This window comes from Saccopteryx leptura, chromosome 4 (genome assembly GCF_036850995.1).
Source record: "Saccopteryx leptura isolate mSacLep1 chromosome 4, mSacLep1_pri_phased_curated, whole genome shotgun sequence".
Classification (NCBI taxonomy): Eukaryota; Metazoa; Chordata; class Mammalia; order Chiroptera; family Emballonuridae; genus Saccopteryx; species Saccopteryx leptura.
The window spans coordinates 130,694,603-130,717,864 of record NC_089506.1 but is presented as its reverse complement, the minus strand read 5'-3'; the positions used below and the strand labels follow the sequence as shown (position 1 = coordinate 130,717,864).

Here is a 23,262-nt window from a genome sequence, read left to right as displayed (position 1 = left end):
CCCAAAAAGTTTTAAGAAATTACTTCTATTCCTATGCATTAATATACTAAGATCAATATAACAATAAACACTAATCCTTCATAATACATTAAGAACACAACTCATTTAAAAAATTAAAAATCAATAAATTCCAATGCTCACAGTAAAAATCTCAAGGTGGACGTGGGGGTTGGTGGAGGTGGAGGTGGAGGTGGAGGTGGAGGTGGAGGTGGAGGTGGAGGTGGAGGTGGTAGAGGTGGAGGTGGTAGAGGTGGAGGTGGAGGTGGAGGTGGAGGTGGAGGTGGAGGTGGAGGTGGAGGTGGTAGAGGTGGAGGTGGTAGAGGTGGAGGTGGAGGTGGAGGTGGAGGTGGAGATGGTGCGGGTACTGGTGGTAGAGGAGGTGATGGAGGTGTGGGTGGAGGTGGAGGTGGAGGTGGTAGAGGAGGTGATGGAGGTGGAGGTGGAGGTGGAGGTGGAGGTGGATGTGGTGGAGGTGCGGGTACTGGTGGTAGAGGAGGTGATGGAGGTGGAGGTGGGGGTGGTGGAGGAGGTGATGGAGGTGGAGGTGGAGATGGTGGAGGTGGAGGTGGAGGTGGAGGTGGAGGTGGAGGTGGTAGAGGTGGAGGTGGAGGTGGAGGTGGAGGAGGTGCGGGTACTGGTGGTAGAGGAGGTGATGGAGGTGGAGGTGGGGGTGGTGGAGGAGGTGATGGAGGTGGAGGTGGAGATGGTAGAGGTGGAGGTGGAGGTGGAGGTGGAGGTGGAGGTGGAGGTGGAGGTGGATGTGGTGGAGGTGCGGGTACTGGTGGTAGAGGAGGTGATGGAGGTGGAGGTGGGGGTGGTGGAGGAGGTGATGGAGGTGGAGGTGGAGATGGTAGAGGTGGAGGTGGAGGTGGAGGTGGAGGTGGAGGTGGAGGTGGTAGAGGTGGAGGTGGAGGTGGAGGTGGTAGAGGTGGAGGTGGAGGTGGAGGTGGAGGTGGAGGAGGTGCGGGTACTGGTGGTAGAGGAGGTGATGGAGGTGGAGGTGGGGGTGGTGGAGGAGGTGATGGAGGTGGAGGTGGAGGTGGTAGAGGTAGAGGTGGAGGTGGAGGTGGAGGTGGAGGTGGAGGTGGAGGTGGAGGTGGTGCGGGTACTGGTGGTAGAAGAGGTGATGGAGGTGGTGGTGAGGGGGTGCAGGATAATATTCAGAAGTAATAAAATCAAGTAAACATTTAAAAAACTGAGAAAACTTCGTCAGTACAAGAAATAACATCAATATAATTATATTTCTACCAAACATTCGGTGATGTAATTTTGTTAAATAGGAAACTGACAAATCTTAGGTCTTTGTGCATTTGGCAGAAATCAGAATCCTAAGATTTTCAGATTCTAGCCTTTCCTTTCTCTCCCAATTAAGTTATACGAGTTTGATTTGTATGCCACTGATACTATGAATCCATGGTCAGTACATTCGAAGATGTGAAGCAAGTGACAAAACAGCAAGAAAATTAGCCACTTTGTTCTTCATGGTCTTTTCAACCACAGAATTTACACAAACACTGAACTAAAACCAAACTAATAATATACATGTATGCAAATGATATAATACCTTGATTATGAAATTCTGCTTTTCAATATATTCAAGGACCAACTGAATTGTAAACAGCTTTCCCTGATTCTTTTTAAACCTTCGAGCAGAAGGCTGTTTCCGATGCCATTTTAACCCATTAACTTGGCTACAAAAAGAAGTAATGATTCCTAGTTGACCATAGCAGTTAAGAAAGACATCTCAAAACATATTATAGATCACACTGTAAGCAGTTCAATTTAAAAATAATTATGTTTCCGAGTGTAGAACCACCCTTGGGGGGAGGTCCAGAGTGAGCCAAGGCTTGCAGACTGGGCAGCTAACACAGTTCCGCCCACAGAGGTGAGGGGAAAACCGCAGGGACCGCTGCAGCGGGCAGGTGCCGGCCAGGCCCATGCCTGAACACCAGAGGCAGAGCAGAGGGGTGGCGGGCCTGCAGACAGAACACATCTAAGAAACACAAAGGCCACACCCAACAAACTCCTGTGGCCACACCCTTCTTATACATACACAAAATGGAACACACAGAAATGCAACCAAAATAAACCAAGAGAAATCCCCAGAAAAAGATTTCAATGAGTCAGAATAACCAAATTACCGGATGCAGAGTTTAAAATAATGATAGTTATGATGCTCAAAGATCTTAGAGCAACAATGAATGGAAATAAGGAGCACCTAAATAAATAGCACGTATAAAAAAAGGACATTGAAATAATAAAAAAGAATCGGTCAAAAATGAAAAATACAATATCAGAAATGACCACACTGGAAGAAACTAAAAGCAGGATCGATGAAGATGAGGATCAAAGCAGCAAGTTAGAGAGCAAGATAAACGAAAGCATGGAAGCAGAGCAGCAAAAAGAAGAGAGGCTCAAAAAGTCTGAGGAAACTCTAAGAGAGCTCTGTGACAACATGAAGAGAAATAACATCCACATCATAGAGGTTCCTGAAGAAGAAGAGAAAGAACAAGGGATAGAGAAATGCAAATCAAAACTGCAATGAGATACCACCTCACACCTGTTAGATTAGCTATTATTAACAACACAGGTAAGAGCAAATGTTGGAGAGGCTGTGGAGAAAAAGGAACCCTCATCCACTGTTGGTGGGAATGTAAAGTAGTACAACCATTATGGAAGAAAGTATGGTGGTTCCTCAAAAAACTGAAAATAGAACTACCTTATGACCCAGCAATCCCTCTACTGGGTATATACCCCAAAAACTCAGAAACATTGATACGTAAAGACACATGCAGCCTCATGTTCATTGCAGCATTGTTCACAGTGGCCAGGACATGGAAACAACCAAAAAGCCCTTCAATAGATGACTGGATAAAGAAGATGTGGCACATATACACTATGGAATACTACTCAGCCATAAGAAATGATGACATCAGATCATTTACAGCAAAATGGTGGGATCTTGATTAACATCATACGAAGTGAAATAAGTAAATCAGAAAAAACCAGGAACTGCATTATTCCATACGTAGGTGGGACATAAAAGTGAAACGAAGAGACATTGATAAGAGTGTGGTGGTTACGGGGGGGAGGGGGGAAAAGAGAGAGGGAAAGGGGGAGGGGGAGGGGCACAAAGAAAACTAGATAGAAGGTGACAGAGGACAATCTGACTTTGGGTGATGGGTTTGCAACATAATTGAACGACAAGATACCCTGGACTTGTTATCTTTGAATATATGTATCCTGATTTATTGATGTCGCCCCATTAACAAAAAAAAAAAAAAAAAGGCCTGACCTGTGGTGGCGCAGGGGGATAAAGCGTCGACCTGGAACACTGATGTCGCCGGTTAGAAACCTTGCACTTGCCTGGTCAAGGCACATATGGGAGTTGATGCTTCCTGCTTCTCCCCCTTCGCTCAATCTCTCTCTCTCTCTCTCATTCTCTCTCTCTCTCCTGTCTAAAATGAATAAATAGGCCCTGGCCGGTTGGCTCAGTGGTAGAGCATCGGCCTGGCGTGCAGAAGTCCCGGGTTCGATTCCCGGCCAGGGCACATAGGAGAAGCGCCCATCTGCTTCTCCACCCCTCCCCCTCTCCTTCCTCTCTGTCTCTCTCTTCCCCTCCTGCAGCGAGGCTCCATTGGAGCAAAGATGGCCCGGGCGATGGGGATGGCTCCTTGGCCTCTGCCCCAGGCGCAGGAGTGGCTCTGGTTGCAACAGAGCGACCACCCCGGAGGGGCAGAGCATCGCCCCCCGGTGGGCAGAGCGTCGCCCCCTGGTGGGCGTGCCGGGTGGATCCTGGTCGGGCGCATGCAGGAGTCTGTCTGACTGTCTCCCCGTTTCCGGCTTCAGAAAAATACAGAAAAAAAATAAATAAATAAAATAAAATAAAATAAATAAATAAATTCTTTAAAAAAAAAAAAAAAACCAGCATCCCAGACCAAAGAAAACACCTCAAGAAACAGCAGACTTAAAGGACACACTAGACTCGCAGGAGTCCCCAAACTTTTTACACAGGGGGCCAGTTCACTGTTCCTCAGACCGTTGGGGGGCCACCACATACAGTGCTCCTCTCACTGACCGCCAGTGAAAGAGGTGCCCCTTTCCGGAAGTGCGGTGGGAGCTGTATAAATCGTTTCAGGTGGCCACATGCAGCCCGCGGGCCGTAGTTTGGGGATGCGTGCAACTAGAGCAACTGGATTTAATAAATATCTTCAGAACCTTTCACCCTAAAGCAGAAGAATATACATTGTTTTCAAGTGCTCATGGTACACTCTCTAGGAGAGACCACATACTAAGACATAAAACAAGTCTCATTAAATTTAAGAAGACTGAAATCATATCAAGCAACTTCTCGGATCACAATGGCATGAAACTAGAAATCAAGTACATTAGGAAAACTGGAAAACACTCAAACACTTGGAAACAAAATAGTGTGTTATTAAATAAAAAATGGGTTAACAATGAGATCAAGAAAGAAAATTTCCCTTGAAACAAATGAAAACAAACATAGAACAACTCAAAATTTATGGGACACAGCAAAAGCAGTCCTAACGAGAAAGTTCATAGCACCACAAGGCATATGTTAAGAAGCTAGAAAAGCTCAAATAAACCATTTAACCCTGCACCTAAAAGAACAAGAAAAAGAACAGCAAGCCTGAACGGGCAGTGGGCGCAGTGGATAGAGCATCGGACTGGGATGCAGAGGACCCAGGTTCGAGACCCCAAGGTCGCCAGTTTGAGTGCAGGCTCCTCTGGTTTGAGCAAAGCTCACCAGATTGGACCCATGGTCGCTGGCTTGAGCAAGGGGGTGCTTGCTCTGCTGAAGGCCCACAGTCAAGGCACATATGAGAAAGCAATCAATGAACAACTAAGTGCCACAACAAAAAACTGATGATTGATGCTTCTCATCTCTCTGCAATCCTGTCTGTCTTTCCCTATCTATCCTTCTCTCTGATTCTTTCTCTGTCTCTGGAAAACAAAACAAACATAAACAAAACAAAAAAACAGCAAGTAAAATCCAGAGGAAGTAGAGGAAAGGAAATAATAAAGATCAGAGAGGAAATAAATGACATAGCGGCTAAAAAAAAAACAACAGACGATCAATGAAACCAAGAGCTGGTTCTTTGAAAATGTAAAAAAAAAAAAAAAAATCGATGAACCTTTAACCAGACTTACCAAGAAAAAATGAGAGAGGACTCAAATAAATAAAATTTAAAATGAGAGTGGAGAAGTAACAACTGACACAGCAGAAATACAAAGAATTGTAAGAAAATACTATGAAGAACTGTATGCCATAAAATTAGACAACGTAGGCGAAATGGACAACTTCCTTGAAACATATAATCTTTCAAAAATCAATATAGAAGATTCAGAAAACCTAAACAGACCGATTTCATCAAAAGAGATTAAAACAGTTATCAAAAAACTCCCAAACAAAAAAAGTCCTGGGCCAGATGGCTTGACCAGCGGATTTTGCCAAATATTCAAAAAAGAACTAACTCCTATCCCTCTCAAGCTATTTCAAAAAATTCAAGAGAAGGAAAGACTTCCAAACTCCTTTTATGAGGCAAGCATAATTCTGATTCCAAAACCAGGCAAAGACAACACAAAGAAAGAAAACTATAGACCAATTTCCCTGATGAACTTAGATGCTAAAATTCTCAACAAAATATTAGCAAATCAGATCCAGCAATACATGAAAAAAATCATACATCATGATCAGGTAGGATTTATTTTGGGGGAGACAAGGCTGGTACAATATCTGCAACTTAATCAATGTGATTCAACACATAAAGGATAAAAATCACATGATAATAGACGCAGAAAAAGCAATTGATAAAATCCAGCACCCATTTATGATCAAAACTCTTAACAAAGTGGGAATACAGGGAACATACCTCAACATGATAAAGGCCATCTATGACAAACCCACAGCCAACATCATAATTAATGGGCAAAAATTAAAAGCAATGCCCTTAAGATCAGGATCAAGGTAGGGGTGCCTCCTTTCAATACTCTTATTCAACATAGTTCTGGAAGTCCTAGCCACAGCAATCAGACAAGAAGGAATAAAAGGCATCCAAATTGGAAAAGAAGAAGTAGAACTATCATTATTTGCTGATGATATTATACTGTACTTTTTATGTCTCAGTCAAAAAACTACTGGATCTGATAAATGAATTCAGCAAGGTGGCAGATTATAATATCAATATTCAGAAATCACTGGCATTTATATACACCAACAATGAATTGTCTGAAAGAGAAATAAAGAAAACAATCCTCTTCACTATTACAACCAAAAAAATAAAGTACCTAGAGTAAATTTAACCAAGGAAGTTAAAGACTTGTACTTGGAAAATTATAAAACTGATAAAGGAAATCAAGGAAGATACAAAGAAGTTAAAGCATATACCGTGCTCATGGTTAGGAAGAATAAACATCATTAAAATGTCTATATTACCCAAAGGAATCTATAAATTCAATGCAGTTACTATTAAAATATCAATGACATACTTCAAAGATATAGAACAAATATTCCAAAAATTAATATGGAACCAAAAAAGAACATGAATAGCCTCAGCAATCCTGAAAAAGAAAAATAAAGTGGTGGGTATCACACTTCCTGGTATCAAGTTACACTACAAGGCCATTGTACACAAAACAGCCTGGTACTGGCATAAGAACAGGCATACAGATCAAGGGAACAGAACAGAGAACCCAGAAATAAACCTACAGCTATATGGACAACTGATATTTGACAAAGGAGGTAAGAGCATACAATAAAGTAAAGACAGTCTCTTTAATAAATGGTGTTGGGAAAATTGGACAGGTACTTGCAAAAATATGACTAGATCACCAACATACTTACACCGTTCACAAAAGTAAACTCAAAAATGGATAAAAGCCTTAAATGTAAGTTGTGAAATCATAAACATCTTGGAAGAAAACATAGGCAGCAAACTCTCCGATATCTCTCATAGCAATATATTTGCCAATTTATCTCCACAGGCAAGCGAAATAAAGGACAGGATGAACAAATGGGATTATATGAAACTACAAAACTTTTGCACAGCAAAGGACACCATGAACAAAATAAAAAGACAACCCACACATTGGGAGAATATATTATATTTGACAATACGTCTGATAAGGGGTTAATAACCAAAATTGAAAAAGAGCTTGTAAAACTCAACACCAGGAAGACAACGAATCCAATCAAAAAATTGGGCAAAAGAAATGAATCAATACTTCTCCAAAGAGGACATACAGATGGCCAATGGGCATATGCAAAAATGCTCAACATCACTAATCATTAGAGAAGTGTGAATTAAAACCACAATGAGATATCACCTCACAGCAGTCAGAATGGTGCTCATCAACAAAACAACACAGAATAAGTGCTGGCAAGGATGTGGAGAAAAGGGAACCCTCCTGCACTGCTGGTGGGAATGCAGACTGGTGCAGCCTCTGTGGAAAACAGTATGGAGATTCCTCAAAAATAAAAAATGGAATTGCCCTTTGACTCAGGATTCCCACTTTTAGGAATATATCCTAAGAATACCAAATCACCAATTCAAAAGAAGAAAGCACGCCCTTGTTTATTGCAGCATTGTTTACAATAGCCAAGATCTGGAAATAGCCCAAGTGTCCACCAGTGGATGAGTAGATTAAAAAGCAGTGGTACCTATACACAATGGAATACTATGCAGCTGTGAGGAAGAAGGAAATCTTACCTTTCGTAACAACATGGATGGACCTGGAAACTATTATGCTAAGTCAAATAAGCCAGGCAGAGAAAGAAAAATACCATATGACCTAACTGATTTGAGGAGTCCAATGAACAATGTGAACTGAGAATGGAACAGAGGCAGAGGCAGGATCAAAGGAACCTGAGATTAAGCAGTAAGAGGGAAAGTAGAAGAAAAGATGGGATCAGAGAATGGAAAGAGATGAATGAAATTATCATAACACGGTATTATAGAGAACAGGGCAGCAAATCCTGGAGGGAAGGGGGAAAAGCATTGGGGGGAAGGGGTATAGGGGACGCTGAGCGAGAATAAAGGGGTGGGAGGAGATATATTTGGTGGGACACTTGAATCTATGTAAATACAAATTAAAATCATAAATAATAATAATAATAATAATAAAGCTACTGTGTTTCAACACCAGCACACTGCACAGTGCAACAGTGTAAAGTAAATCCTCTAAAAACATTGATATTATTTAAATTTTGCAAAGGCAAAACCAATAGACATCAAAATAAATTGCATACATACAGCAAATCAGATCCAAATTATGCATTTGGACCCAATATGCATTAAAACTCAAATATGAATTAAGATGGGGTCATAAGGCAAGCGATGTTAACTTGCAAAATGGCAGGCGCTCAGAGAAGCAACTGGGTAAGGAGTATAGAATGTGTTATTTTAGATTTCTCAGTAATGAAACACTGAGTAACATCTTTGCAGAATAGCATCTTTCAACTGTTCTTGTATGACATGAAATCCTTGTTTCTCCTGTTAAACATTATGTGAAACCCTGTTAGAACAACCCTCTGGTCGTATGCTTTTATTCCAGAAGAACTTTGCTCCAAAAGCAGTATTTACTACAAATGAATGATATTTAAAAGGATAAAATATTCACATCAGAAAATATATACAAGCTGACTGTGCTATTGATATAAATATATTCAATTTGAATACATTTTAAAAGTAGAATTTAAATTTCAGTTTTTATATTTTTAACTATGCTACTTACTAAATAACAAATGGAATGAAAGTCTTGAATACGATAAAATCTATGTTCCCTTTTTTTTAAAATTACATAGCTACTATTTATTGAGCTCTTACCATTTGTCTATAACTGCTTTTAAATATTTCACCCGTTTTTTCAGTCAATTATCACAAAAGCCCTAGAAAGTAGGCTCTATCATATTACTCATTTGATATATGAGGAAACTAGGCACAAAGCGGTTAAGAAACATGCACAATATTTCACCGCTTGTCAGTGGTGGAACTGGGACTGAAACTCCAAGTCTGAATCCAGAGTTCACCACAGCCACTTGGCTGACAAAATAAGTGTGTTGTTATAAAAGGAAAAAAAGAGCCAGCCAGGCAAGAAGACTGGTTCTGCTCCCAGACTAAGACAAAAATTTCACTTCAGTGAGCCAATTTACCCATTAATCAAATGAAAGCTTACTCCTTTGGCCCTGATCATCTGCCACATTGTGCAGTGGCTTCCTTCCAGCCTCCTGCAGCTTCCGGAGAGCAGTCTTTTCAGGGCAGGTTTAGGCCATTCTCTTGCCTACTCCTGTGCTAGAATGATGGGGCCTTTTCCCACTTCTGTTCACCTCTGGTTTTATGAGTTAGGGTGGCCAGGGTAGAAAGAGGTCTGTCTATCTTATATGAGAGAATTATATTACAGTCACCCACCAAAACTATTTATTTGTCCTTGCACTTCGTATAGACTTTTCTTTACATATATATTTGGTTGCCATATTTTTGCATGTGTGCATATAAGTTTATGCTTCTTAGTTTGTTTGCAAATTGGCCTTTCCTCACCTAATAATGTTCCCTTTTATCTTGTTAAATACCTTTAATTAATTTTAAATCCCACTTCCCTGTTCATGTTCACTTAATATCTCTTTCCCTACCTTCTTATTTTCAACACACCACTTTGCTTAAAGTATTTTAATTATAAATGAACTGAAACTAGCTTTTGGCTTTCACTCCAACTGGAAAGTCCGTCTTTTTATGAGAAAATTCACCCCATTCATAGTTAGGGTAAAATACATTTAATTTTTATTCTTCCATCTTACTTTATTAAGCTAAAAACTTTATTATTTATTTTATATTTCTGTCTCCTTTTACCTTTCGAGAAGTGGAATTTCCACCATATTTTTATTTTCCACAAATGATTATCTTCAGGCTTTTTGCTATACAGACCTGTAAGAAAATACTTAACTGGCTAATATTCCAACAACTACTGTAGAGAAAGTCAATATAATAAAAAATGTCCTTATGTATGCATCTCTATTCTTTGTCTTTTCCTGCTTTGGTTCATTATTATTGGTTTGAAAAGTAGTTCTTACTGAAGGATATACCTCTTCCCTAGAAGGTATCTAAATATATGTAGGAGTATTTGAGGTTGATAAAATAACTAAAAGTATTACTGATAGCCCTGGCCGGTTGGCTAAGTGGTAGAGTGTCGGCTTGGCGTGCGGGAGTCCTGGGTTCGATTCCCAGCCAGGGCACACAGGAGAAGCGCCCATCTGCTTCTCTACCCCTCCCCCTCTCCTTCCTCTCTGTCTCTCTCTTCCCCTCCCACAGCCGAGGCTCCATTGGAGCAGGGTTTGCCCGGGCGCTGGGGATGGCTCCATGGCCTCTGCTTCAGGCACTAGAATGGCTCTGGTCGCAATAGAGCATCGCCCCCTGGTGGGCATGCCAGGTGGATCCCTGTCGGGCGCATGCGGGAATCTGTCTGACTGTTGTCCCCCCCCCAGCCTCCCACCCGTTTCCAACTTAAGAAAAATACAAAAAAAAAAAAGGTACTACTAAAATTTTATATTTGGCACACAGGAATGTTGGGTGTCCATCTCCATGAACTTGAGGAAAAAGGTTTACCCTCTTATCTCCCATCACTAGATCACTGACAAATACTGTCAAATATCTGTTCTATATTTGGAAAAACATAAACAATGTCAATCTAATGCCCAATTTGTTAATGATTTTTGAGAAGCAAAATGAAACAATAATAATAAAATTCTGGTCATGTCACTGAGTTAGGATAGTAAAAAAAAAAAAAGAGAGAGAGAGAGAGTAAGAGATAAACTGGAAATGGAAGAAAGACAGTATAATGTACTGGTTATGAAAGCAAACCTACCAGCTATGTGACCTTAAGCAAGCTGCTCAACCTCGGACTGTGTCAAATTTCTCTTAAGTAAAATGGGAATTCTAATAGAACCTACCTGGCCTGACCAGGTTCAAGACCCCAGTATAGCCAGCTTGAACATGGGCTCATCTGGCTTGAGCAAAAAAGCTCACTAGCATGGACCCAAGGTTGCTGGCTCGAGCAAGGGGTTACTCAGTCTGCTAAAGGCCTGCGGTCAAGGCACATATGAGAAAGCAATCAATGAACAACTATGGTGTCGCAACGAAAAACTAATGATTGATGCTTCTCATCTCTCTCCGTTCCCGTCTGTCTGTCCCTATCTATCCCTCTATCTGACTCTCTCTCTGTCCCTGTAAAAAAAAAAAAAAAATAGAACCTACCTTGCAGAGTTGTAATTAAAATTAATAATTTTTATTTTTAAGATGCTTAAAATAGTACTGAGCATGATCAGTATTACAGGAGTTCTGTTAAATAAATAAAATATAAAAGGAACCACAAAATCACTTAGTAATTTAAATCTTATCAAGTTTGTCTTCTTAAAAAACATTAAATATAGCCATGATCATAATAACAGCTTAAACTAAACACTGTTTCACATACATTAACTCATATATCCCCACTATAGTTCTGTAAAGTTATTAGTACTACTGTTCCCATTTTACAGATGAAAAAACCTGGAACACAGAAGATAAATAACTTGCTTAAGTTCATAAAGCTAGTAAAAAGTGGAGACTAAATCTGAACCCAAGCCGTCTGGTTTTCAAATCCATTCTCTTAAGCCCTCCACTTCATATGAAATCTTCATAAGAAGTCCTGACTTTAAGGCCCTGGCCGATTGGCTCAGTGGTAGAATATTGGTCCGGCATGTGGAAGTCCCAGGTTCAATTCCCGGTCAGGGCACATAGAACCGCCCATCTACTTCTCCACCCTTCCCCCTCTCCTTCTTCCCTATTTCTCTCTTCCCCTCCAGCAGCCAGCGCTCCATGGCCTCCACCCCAGGCACTAGAATGGCTCCAGCAGCAGCAGAGCAATGCCCCAGATGGGCAGAGCATCGCCTCCTGGTGGGTACATGCGGGAGTCTCTCTGACTGCCTTCCTGCTTCTAACTTTGGGAAAATACGAAAAATAAAAATAAAAAAGAAGTCCTGACTTTGATAATTAATTAGCAATAAGAGTAGATATGAAGACAAAGAACTCTCTCATAAGAGAGTTGTGGAAGCTAAGATGTTAAGTGACTACTGTCAGTCTTATTCTCAACTTTAAGATAAATGTTTAACTGCCCTGACTTCTTTATAACACCCCACAGGAGAGAAAATTTTGCCAACAGAGACATTGAAAATAGGTCCTAACTGGTAGGATTCAAACCTTGCCATCCATTACCCTTAACTATACAAATATGATTCCTCTAAACAGGCTAACCGTGTAGATTACCCAATCTTTAAAGAAGGAAATGATACATTCCTCTCTGAAAGGTGTCAGACTTTAATATTCAAGGAACAGGCATAGTAAAAGACAAGTACAACAGAGAAGAGTTTGAAGAAAACCAGATAAAAGCCATACAGAGAAAATGTTTCAAAAACAGAAGTGGTAGTGAAATTAAATGTTAACAAAAGGTTAAGAAAGACATGGAGACTGGATGGTGAATGTGCAGTGCAGTGTACAGATGATGTATTATGAAATGGTACTGAAACCTATGTAATGCTATTAACCAATGTCACCCCAATAAATTCAATTAAAAAAAAAAGCCCTGGCTGGTTAGCTCAGTGGTTGAGTATCAGCTCAGCATGTGGATGTCCCAGTTTAATTCCCGGTCAGGGCACACAGTATAAGTGAACATCTGCTTCTTGACCCCCTCCCCCTACCTCTCTCTTCCTCTCCTGCAGCCATGGCTTGATTGGTTTGAGTGAGCTAGCCCCAAGTCGCTGAAGATGACTCCAGTCTTGCCTCAGGCACTAAAGATAGCTCAGTTGCTGAGTAATGGCCCAGGTGGGCAGAGCATCACCCTTAAGGGGCTTGATGGGTGGATCCCAGTTGGGTGCATGTGGGAGTCTGTCTCCCTGCCTCCCCTCCTCTCACTTAAAAAAAAAAAAACAAAAAAAGAAAGAAATATATGGAGAGCAAACTATCAGGATTTAATAAGAAAGAGATAGCAACCTTAGAAAAACTCAGAATCAAAATCAGACTGTGATGTGTTGGTGAGTGTGAGGTAAGGAAATGAAATTCTTTTCAGACAATTCTTTCAAAAACTTTAGTTTTAACCCTTTGAATAGTGAGTTTTTTCATGCTCACTGATCCTCGGGAGTGAGTTTTTTTCAAAAAATGAAATTAGTTCCAGTGATAGTTTTATTAATTTAAAATCATGTTTGTTTGATAACCAATTTATGGAAACAAGAAGAACATACATTTGCCTTTTTGTTAATGTTGCCTTACACATTTTTAAAATAAAAATTTTTGTATGATCATACTCTGGATGGTCAGGAGGCACGAGGACGTACATCAATGTTCATACTACTCAAAGGGTTAAACAGGACATAGATAATAACAGTTAATACGCAGTGCTACTATGACCTAGGCAATGTTCTAAGAACTTTACATACATTAACTAATACAATACTTACAACAGTATAGATACTTCTACTATCACCATTGTACAGATGGGAAAAGTGAAGCATAGAGATTCTCATGTAAGGACATGGAGCTGGCATGCAAATAGCAGAGCCAAGATTAACATTTATTTTCTAATTTAATTTTTAAACACAATTTCAGATTTATAAAAAAACTTGCAAGAAGAGTAAAAAGGAATTCCTGACTATCCTTCATCCAGATTCTGTAAGTGCATTTACTCTAGCTTTTTCTCTATGAATATACATATTTTGGCTCCTGAATTGATAAAAGTTGTAGATACGTCCTTTTACCCCAAAATACTTCAGTGTAAACCTCCTAATAAAAGGACTGCTCTTACATAAGCCACAGTAAAATTATTTAAAACTCAGGAAATTAAACAATAAATCAACACTAATATTTAATCTACAGATTTTGATATTGCCAATTATCTCTATAAAATCCTTTATAACAAAAAGAAATCCAAAATTATGTGTTGCATCAAGTTGTCATATCCTTTTAATCTCTTTCACTCTAAAAATATTCCTGAGTTTCTCTTTCCAGTTTATAGTGGTATTTAAAAGAGTATAAGCCAGCTTTTCTGCAGAACATGCTCGTTTGGTTTTGTCTCATGTTTCTTCCTGATCAGATTCAAGTCATTCACTTTTGGCAGGAATTTGACAGAGTTGACGCTGAGTTCCTTCTATTCAGTGTATCTTATCAGAAGCTACTTGATCCTGTTGCTGGCAACATTAACTGTATTCATTTGTTTCAGGTAGTGTCTGCAAGGTTTCTCCATTGTAAAGTCAAAATTCATTAAATCTACCCATTGTAATTAAGAAGTATCTAATGAGGACATATTTTGAGACTGTGCAAATATCCTATTGCCAATAATACAACTCAAATTTTACTGCCTAGTTTTTAACACTTTTTAATGCTTCTTGCTTGAAACAGTTATCAATGTGATAGCTAGAAAATGGTGATATTCAAATTCCATGATTCCTTCTATATTTGTTTTGCATTGTAAAACATTACCCTTTCTCCCTTATTCCTTCATTAATCCAGTGTGCGTTTAGATTCTTGCCCTTTTTAATAGGTTGTTTTTCACTATCCTTTATTTTGTTGCTCAAAATGGCCAGCTGGAAGCCCCTTCAGACTGGCTCTTGGGTTTTTCTGACATCTCTCTCTTTCTGCGGGAACTTCCTTGCTTTTTTGGCCCAATAAGATGTTCTATAATCATTCTGTTTTTTCCTTGCACATAGCTCTGAAATCAGCCATTTCTCTAAGGCAGCGGTTCTCAAGTATATTTTCCGATGGCTTTAGGAGACCCCTGTGTTTTGGTCATTCGACCCCCGCCGGGGTCGTGACCCACAGGCTGAGAACCACTGCTCTAAGGAGCTCCAGTTCCTTTGAGTGAATAGAATTTAAAACCAATGTGTACTATAAAAAGGAACTCAGTATTGCATTCTGCAATGTTCATGAACCTTGGAAATATGCTAAATGAAAGAAGCCAGACACAAAAGCCAACTTACTATCAGATTACATTTACATTAAATGTCCAGAATAAGCAAATCCATAGAGACAGAAAGTAGAATGATGGTTCTCAAGTGCTATTGTAAAGAAAAGATCAGGAGTCTGAGGTATGAAACTCTTTTTTAGGGATGATGCAAATGATCTGGAATTACATGGTGGTGATGGCTGCATAACCTTATAAATTTACCAAAAACCACTGAATTATACACTTCAATTTTACAGTATGAAATTATACTCAATTAAAATAAAATACAATCTGGGCACTATGTGTGCTCATTGGTATGGGGTATTATTGCATGTACACCTTCTGAAAGGACAACCTTGGGACACAGATGTTTGTATACTCATATATGCATTCATATGTGTACCTACTAATGTGCGGATACACAGGAATATATACACTCACACACATCTACATATCTATATAAAAACCCATTAAGTACACAACACACTGATCAGTTCTAATCCAACATTGTAGCATTTATTGTATTCTTCCCCTTTTTCAGATTTGTTATTCATTTCCACAACAGTGTGGTATCTTAGAATCAGAATTTAACCCAGACAGCTCAGCTCTCTTAACCATTATATTTTAAGATCATTTATTTTAACAAAACTATAATTTATGGAGTAAAATTCAGTTGAATTCTGTGAAGAACTCTTAATGGGTACTCACTGTGATACTGTCCAAAAGTTTGGCCATATGTCTGATAATTTCACCATGTTGTGCAGGTTGCATTTGCAGTAATTTCTTAATAACAACCACACTTTCAGCAACAACTATTTCTGAAAAAGAGATTATTGATATTAAATATGTGTAATTCAATTCAAAAGTATAATACTTGGTAAAATATAAATTTAAATTAGCAAAACAATCTATATGTCTTAAATGACTAGGTGAGAATTACAACTATGAATATACTTTGAAATTTTTGGGGCCCTGGCCAGTTGGCTCAGCAGTAGAGCATCAGTCCAGTGTGTGGAAGTTCCAGGTTCAATTCCTGGTCAAGGCGCACAGGAGAAGCGACCAACTGCTTCTCTATACCTCCCTCTCCTCTTCTCCTCTCACAACCATTGCTTGAATGATTTGAGCAAAGTTGACCCCAGGCGCTGAGGACTAAAATAGCTCATTTGCTGAACAAAAAAAGCAGCTGCCCCAGATGAGGAGAACATCAGTCCCAGATGGGGGATGCCGGGTGGATCCGGTCAGGGCACATGTGGGAGTCTGTCTCGTCGTCTCCCTGCCTCTCACTTACTTAAAAAAAATTTGGAGGTGAACATCCATCTTAAGTAGAAGAGTATACTTTAGTGTCTAACATCTATTACAGTCCCCTGGCTTATAATATCCCTTTATAATTTCTGCTTCTTTGAGTCAGGAAAACAAACTGAAGTTAGATTATGTATCACTATAATGCTCAAATGTCTTTGCTTTTAACTGTAGCTCTCAAATACCATTCTTTGATTCATACTAATTATATAGCGATATTTCAATACCTACAATCTAAATAACATTTTTCCAATTCTTTTTTTTTGGGGGGGGTATTTATTTATTCATTTTCTAGAGAGGAGACAGAGCGAGAGAGAGAGAGGGAGAGAGACAGAGAGAGAGAGAGAGACAGAGAAAGGGAGGAGGAGCAGGAAGCATCAACTCCCTTGACCAGACAAGTGCAGGGATTTGAACCGGCGACCTCAGACATTTTTCCAATTCTAAAGAAAACAGCAAACTAAAAAAAGTTCCTTAAGTGATGTGTCCAGAAAAGTGAGTAGTAAGGACTAGCAGTAGTTGTAGGAAAGGTGTTACTACTATAAAAACAGCATGAACTTCAGAGCTATAAGGAGTAGGGCTATGATTGTTTCTACTGGCCCCAGGAACTCACTCTGCCTTTCCTGGCCAATTCTTTACCTTTAGAGGCTGACCTACATGGACTGCATCAACCAGGCTTCCTTGCTCCTGGCTTCCAGTTGTGCTTAGCCAACAGGAAGTACCAGCAGGAGATCAAGGGGCAGGAAAGAATATTTAGCACCTGAATTTCTTCTGCCAGGCCTTCCTAGAAGTGCTGCATGCCTCCACTGGTTTCAGTTCTTGTGACTGGCTCTCTACTGCAGGGTCTGGTAACTGTTCCCAGCTTACACACTTCGTCACTTAAATTCTAGATTTGGCTTCCCACTGTTCCTCGCCTGTTAGCCCAGGGTGCTACATCATACCTTGATGATTTCTCTTAATTCTGCCCATACCTCATAAAATAGTTCCTTCATTAAATCCTCAATTGTCCAACTCAAGTCTGTCAATCTGTCTTCTAGGGCCTTGACCAATATAGTAATTTGTACTAGGAATTAGGAGTGGCTTCAGGAAGCAGATCCTCAAACTCAGATTCTGAAATTGAGTTATTATGCTTAAGTGGTTAATCACTGGTCTGAGTTATGTTTTTGATGGCACTACCAGTGAAATGCAATATAACTAGCCAGAGCACCTGACCTTATAGAATACATCATGAATAAGTGATTATATTATAAATGTTACCAATGCCAAAAAAAAAAAAAATCAACGTTGCCTTTACTTATTAGTTTGGCATTTTTATTTCTTTTTATTTTTTGTAGTATTTATTTTATTGATTCTAGAGGGAGGAAAGGAGAGAGCAGGAAAGAGACAGGAACATCTGTTCCTGTATGTGTCCTGACCAGGGATTGAACCGGCAACATTTGCGTATCAGGACAATGTTCTACTCAGCTGAGCTATCTGGCCAGGGCGGCATTATATTTTTTTATTACTAGAAACTTATGGATATTAGGGGTTCCTCTGGCATACACTAAAATGTTTATTTTAATATTATATTGGAAATAGTATTATTTGTGTTCTGTTACTCTTTTTATCTAAATATTGTTTCTTATCTATCTTCCTACAAGAATAATAGCCAAAATTTTTATCATTCTAACCACTATTAAACATATATATTTCAAACTATATACTTCTTTATGGAAATTATAAATTAATATTTACATTATGTTTTAGTTTACGAATATTTCTTTCCCTTTTCACAATTAACAATTACCTTATCATCATCATTTCTTTTTAAATTAGAGTTGCCATACAATATTATACAATATTACAGGTTTCAGGTGCACAACACAGTGCTTAGACATTCATATGCCTTACAAAGTGGAAACCCCAGTAAGTCTGGTACCCATCAGACATCACACATATCTATTACAATATTCCTTATTTTGTATTTTACATACCTGTGACTATTTGTATAACTCCAAATTATATTTCTTAATCCCTTTCACCTTTTTTACTCATTCCTCAACCTTTTTACCATCTGGGAATCCTTAATTTGTACTCTGTATTTCTGTTTTATATGTTTCTTTGTTTGTTTTAGATTCTACATACAAGTGAGATCATATGGAATTTGTCTTTTTCTGTCTGACTTATTTCACTTAGCATAATACCCTCAAGATCCATCCATGCCATCGCAAATATTAAGATTTTATTTTTTTTATGGCTGAATGAATGAGACCCTGCCCTCACCAAACTTACATTCCAGTAAAAATATTAAATGGTAATTTAAGTAATTACTGCACAAAGTAAAACATGATCTAAGTGTGATTTTAAAGAATCTATAGTAAAAAAATTTTAATTTTAAAATATATTATAAAACTAGCCCTAAATTTTTAAAAATGTTATTTAATTTTAATAATCCACATGCAGAGGCAGGTTTGGCTGTAGCTGAAAAATATATCTGGCATTATTGATTCTTTGGTGCTATATTCGTTCCCCATTGTTAGTGTCCTCAAGATTAGTACCATCTACTATTATACTCATTTGACAAAAGAGGACTCTGAAGCACAGGGAGATTGGGTAATTTATTCAAGCAACACTACCACTCAAACATAGGTAGTTTAGTTCTGTATGTAAGCAGGTAGCTGGCAACTGAGTAAATGATCAACATATGGAAAGACAGTAACATACCTGTTTTATATTACTGCCTCCCTCCATTAGACTGTGAGCTCCATAAAGGCAGGAAACTATTACAGGCTGAATAAATACCTCATTAATCTATTCAACATTTACTAAATACTTCTACTGATTTAAGTCTTCAGTTAGTGCTTAATTTATACAAAACTTTAAAAAATAGTGCTCTTACCAATGGATATGGTAAAAACATTATTCCAACAAGCAAATTTTGCTAACATGTTACCTAAAGAAATTACCTTAAGGAATTAAAGTATTTAAGCCAACTAAAATGCAGATTTCTTCTAAAGACATTGCTAAAATTTTTCAAATTAATCTTAGTTATACTGGACTATTTTAGGGCAAGTATCAACTCAAGTCTACCTGTAAAAGTTCTCACTATCCCAGGAAGGGATAAGTTAATATTAAAAAAAGAAAAAACACAAAACTACAAATCTAATAAGAACATATTACATATGCAAAAATATTAAAGTTTAACTGCTGTCCCTGAGGTTTTAAGATACATTATCCAAAAAGATTAGTGATACTAACATAAAATCAAAGTATCACAAATCGTTAGAGCCCCTAAAGATCTTAAAGATTTTAAAGAAACTGAATCCTCCTTCATAGCATTTATTTCTAAAAACAGATGTTTTAATAGGAAGAGAAAGGGGCTCTGTCGTCCGCACTGTCCATTTTAAAGTTAAAATATTACTAGTTCCTTTACTGATTAAATACAAATATTCTTATTTTTTTACTCCTCACTTTTACTGAGCCAGATTTCCAAACCACAAAAGTGTAGCAATACAATAAAGAGTTAAGGAATCAGGTATTATAGACTACTAATGATTATGCAATCAGAACAGAACAGTATAATTTAAGTTGGTTTTTTTCTTTCTTTGGTTTTTTTTTTTTTTTTTTTTTTTTTGGGGGGTTTTTGGTTTTTTGGTTTTTTTGAGAGAGATAGGAGGAAGAGAGAGACAGGAACATGGAGCTGCTCCTGTATGTGCTCTGGCCTGGAAATCAAACCAGCAACACATCCATACTCCAAGACAATGCTCTAACCAACTGAGCTATCTGGCCAGGGCTTACCTTTCATTGATTTTTAGAAGGACAGTGGGAGGAAGGGAGGAAAAGATGGTGGGGGGAAGGGAAGCATTTGTTCTTCTACTCAGTCATGCATTTTTTGGTTGCTTCCCGTGTGTGCCCTGATCAGGGATCAAACCTGCAACATTGTTGTTTCAAGACAATGCTCTTAACCGCCTGAGCTAACCAGCCTGGGCCCAACTCAAGTTTCTAAATATTAAAACTATAGGGGAAAAAATCCATGGTTACAAAGAGAGTTTTGAGTTACCAAAAGCAAAAGCATAAACATTAAAATATCAAATAATAAATTATTAAATCCTCCTTCTTTTAGGAGTTATTAATAAATTATATTAGTGTCCCATTATCTAATTACAAAATAATCTATTCTTCCTTTAAAAGTGCTACAAGGTAGAACATCTTATAAATCAAAATCATAAAAATATTTTTTGAGAAATAATGCGTTATAAGCTGAAGTATAAAAAAAATGCTTTAAAATTCAAAGCTTGAAGATTTCACTGAAGAAAAAAGGGTCAAAATATAAAATTGAGAACTCTTGAATATATTTTGTATTTGAAAGAGCAAATTCGTGCTCTAATTTGTGGTGGGTTTTTTTCTTTTTGTATGCAACCAAATTTTAAAAGAACAATTACCATTGTAAACCTTCATTTAAAATCAGTTATTCTAACTATTTTCCCAAGAAGTATGTCTTATTTGATCATACAGAAAGTGATTAAAGACATCAACAACAACAAAGCATGTTTTTTAACTCATATTTTAAAGTGATGTAGAAGTAGATGAAAAGAATGTTTTAAAACATCCTTTTAAAAAATAGGTATAAATCCTTTTGTAAAAATTCAGTAAAAATATACATTTAAGATCCTCTCCTCCAATATCGCCAAAGTCAATTAAAGAAAAAAATCAATATCCCTGATCATTTCTGTTGCTGTATTTAGAATTTTAAGACTGTACTACATGTAGAAAAATGTTCTATCCATCATTACATCTTGAGTTTATAAGTAAAAGATTATAATTTTATGTTCATAACAAAAAGCACTCTTATTTGGGGATATATTTTGCTTCAATTATTTTTTCATCAGCAGTACTTATAACAATGTTACAGTTTTCTAAAGAGGGGGAAAAGATACTTAGGTATAAAAAAATTGTTTTAGTAAAGTTATTTTTCGAATAAAATATAAAATATAATCAGTTTTGTTAAGTTTTAACTTATAGTGACTATGTCATCTATCTTTGTGTATAGAATTCCACAAATAATTTCAAGTTTTACATTGAAAATTATGCTTTTCTTAAAAAGAATCTCATTTTAATCAAATATGAAATTTTAATAAAAGTCCTCTATGTAAATTATTTTAAAGGTGACAGTCGACTCATTTTTCTTTCTCCAATGGCCTCATTTACTCTAAAACCCTACAATTGAAATACCTGACATTTCATCAGAGAGGAGTCTGAAATCTAGATTACATATTTACCTATCCAGTTTTACAAAATGTTTAGATACTGTTTGGCTTAAAAACATAAAGCTATTCCAAATTGATGACTTCTAAATGTAATTAATCTTGAATATAAAATTATTAGGTACATTTCTAGGGAGAAAAGCTTCAATGGAAACACATTCAACACACTTTTTAGGTCTAGCCTATTCTCCCTGGAATAGCGTCATTTGCCTGCTTTTAGCACCCTCTGCAGGTAAACCAATATTATACATGACTTACATGTCATTAAAAATCAAAACAGAACCTGAGAGAAAGGGTACAATTAAGGTGATTAGATTGTGAAGAAATAAAACAAATTACACTTTCTTAGTTTTGTTTAGGCAAGACAGATTGTGTTTGCTAGTTAATTACTCAATTTACTAAAACAACAACAACAACTGTGTGTTACATAGACAAAATGCTACTCATTATGACCATGCTACTAGGATACAGGAAAAAATAAAATGCAATGTTAAAAAATGATACAAATTACAAATCATACCAAGAATATTCAAATGATAAATACTGGAAAAATAAAATCAAAACTTACCATCTTTGTTGGACAGCAAACACACCAGGCCACTGAGACATGTGTCAGTGACTTCTAAGATGTTTGTTGCACATCTGCCTATAGTTTGAATAGTGGCTGCTGCAAATTGTTTATCCTGGCTTTTCACATAGGTCTGAAAAAATATTATTTCAATTAGCTTATACATTGGTACTATCAAGCGAACAAAAAAAAGGCCTATTATATTAAGTTTTGTCACTATATAAATTCTAGCATACATAATCTCATCAATCAGCACGAGAGATATAATTGATGACTTAGCTTAATTTAGTGTCTTATTTACTTAAAAGTGCTTATTAAGAGAGGCACATTTTCAAGCCAGGTTCAGTCATCTGTGGCCACAGTGGCTTGTAACTCCAAAACAGATAGTGGGGAGTAGTCACCCAGAGATACCAATTAGTTTAAGTGTAAGGTTGAAAGATTTAAGAACACTCTCTTTAGAGGTTTCAGTTCATTTAACCAGCAGCATTTGTGAATCTAGGGACAAAAGGGTTGCTTTTTCAGAGACATTAAACCTAAAAATTTGGAGAAGAGAAAGGAAAAACCATAGCTACTGCCAACATTCTATTTTTAAAATGTTATCTTAATGGTAGTAAAACCATAATAGCTATAGAAAGCAGCATTTCAATGAAGTTTTTATAAACACTCAGTTTACAAGAAAACAAAATACCACTTTTAAAAAATAAATTTTCTTAAAAAGAATTTAGAATATTATACTGTAAACCATGTATTTATACAAACTTAAAGATAAATAAATAATTATTTAACAACAGGAAGTTAAAAGATCTTTACAAAATGCATTACAGCCCTGAAGAATTTCACTTTGGTTAAACTTTCCTAATTTAAAAATTCAGCTTTTGTTGTTTACAGAGATAAGTGTACTAACATGCATATTTACATATAATATGTGTAATGGACTTTATAATACAATTTTAAATTGAAACTTTAAAAAATAATTCCCGGCCCTGGTCGGTTGGCTCAGTGGTAGAGCGTCGGCCTGGCGTGCAGAAGTCCCGGGTTCGATTCCCGGCCAGGGCACACAGGAGAAGCGCGCATTTGCTTCTCCACCCCTCCCCCTCTCCTTCCTCTCTGTCTCTCTCTTCCCATCCCGCAGCCAAGGCTTCATTGGAGCAAAGATGGCCCGGGCGC

The 23,262-nt window shown here is 37.7% G+C and overlaps 1 protein-coding gene across 2 annotated transcripts in view; it reads right to left on the bottom strand.

Moving 5' to 3' along the window:
- The window catches only part of AP3B1 (adaptor related protein complex 3 subunit beta 1), a 315,994-nt gene that overhangs the window by 154,556 nt on the left and 138,176 nt on the right, over positions 1 to 23,262 (bottom strand). For both annotated transcript variants that reach the window (XM_066381706.1, XM_066381707.1), the window contains exons 13-14: positions 22,096 to 22,228; positions 15,697 to 15,806 (exon numbers count right to left, since the gene is read on the bottom strand). In XM_066381706.1, the coding sequence (XP_066237803.1) occupies positions 15,697 to 15,806; positions 22,096 to 22,228 (243 nt within the window). The remainder of the gene's footprint in view (positions 1 to 15,696; positions 15,807 to 22,095; positions 22,229 to 23,262) is intronic.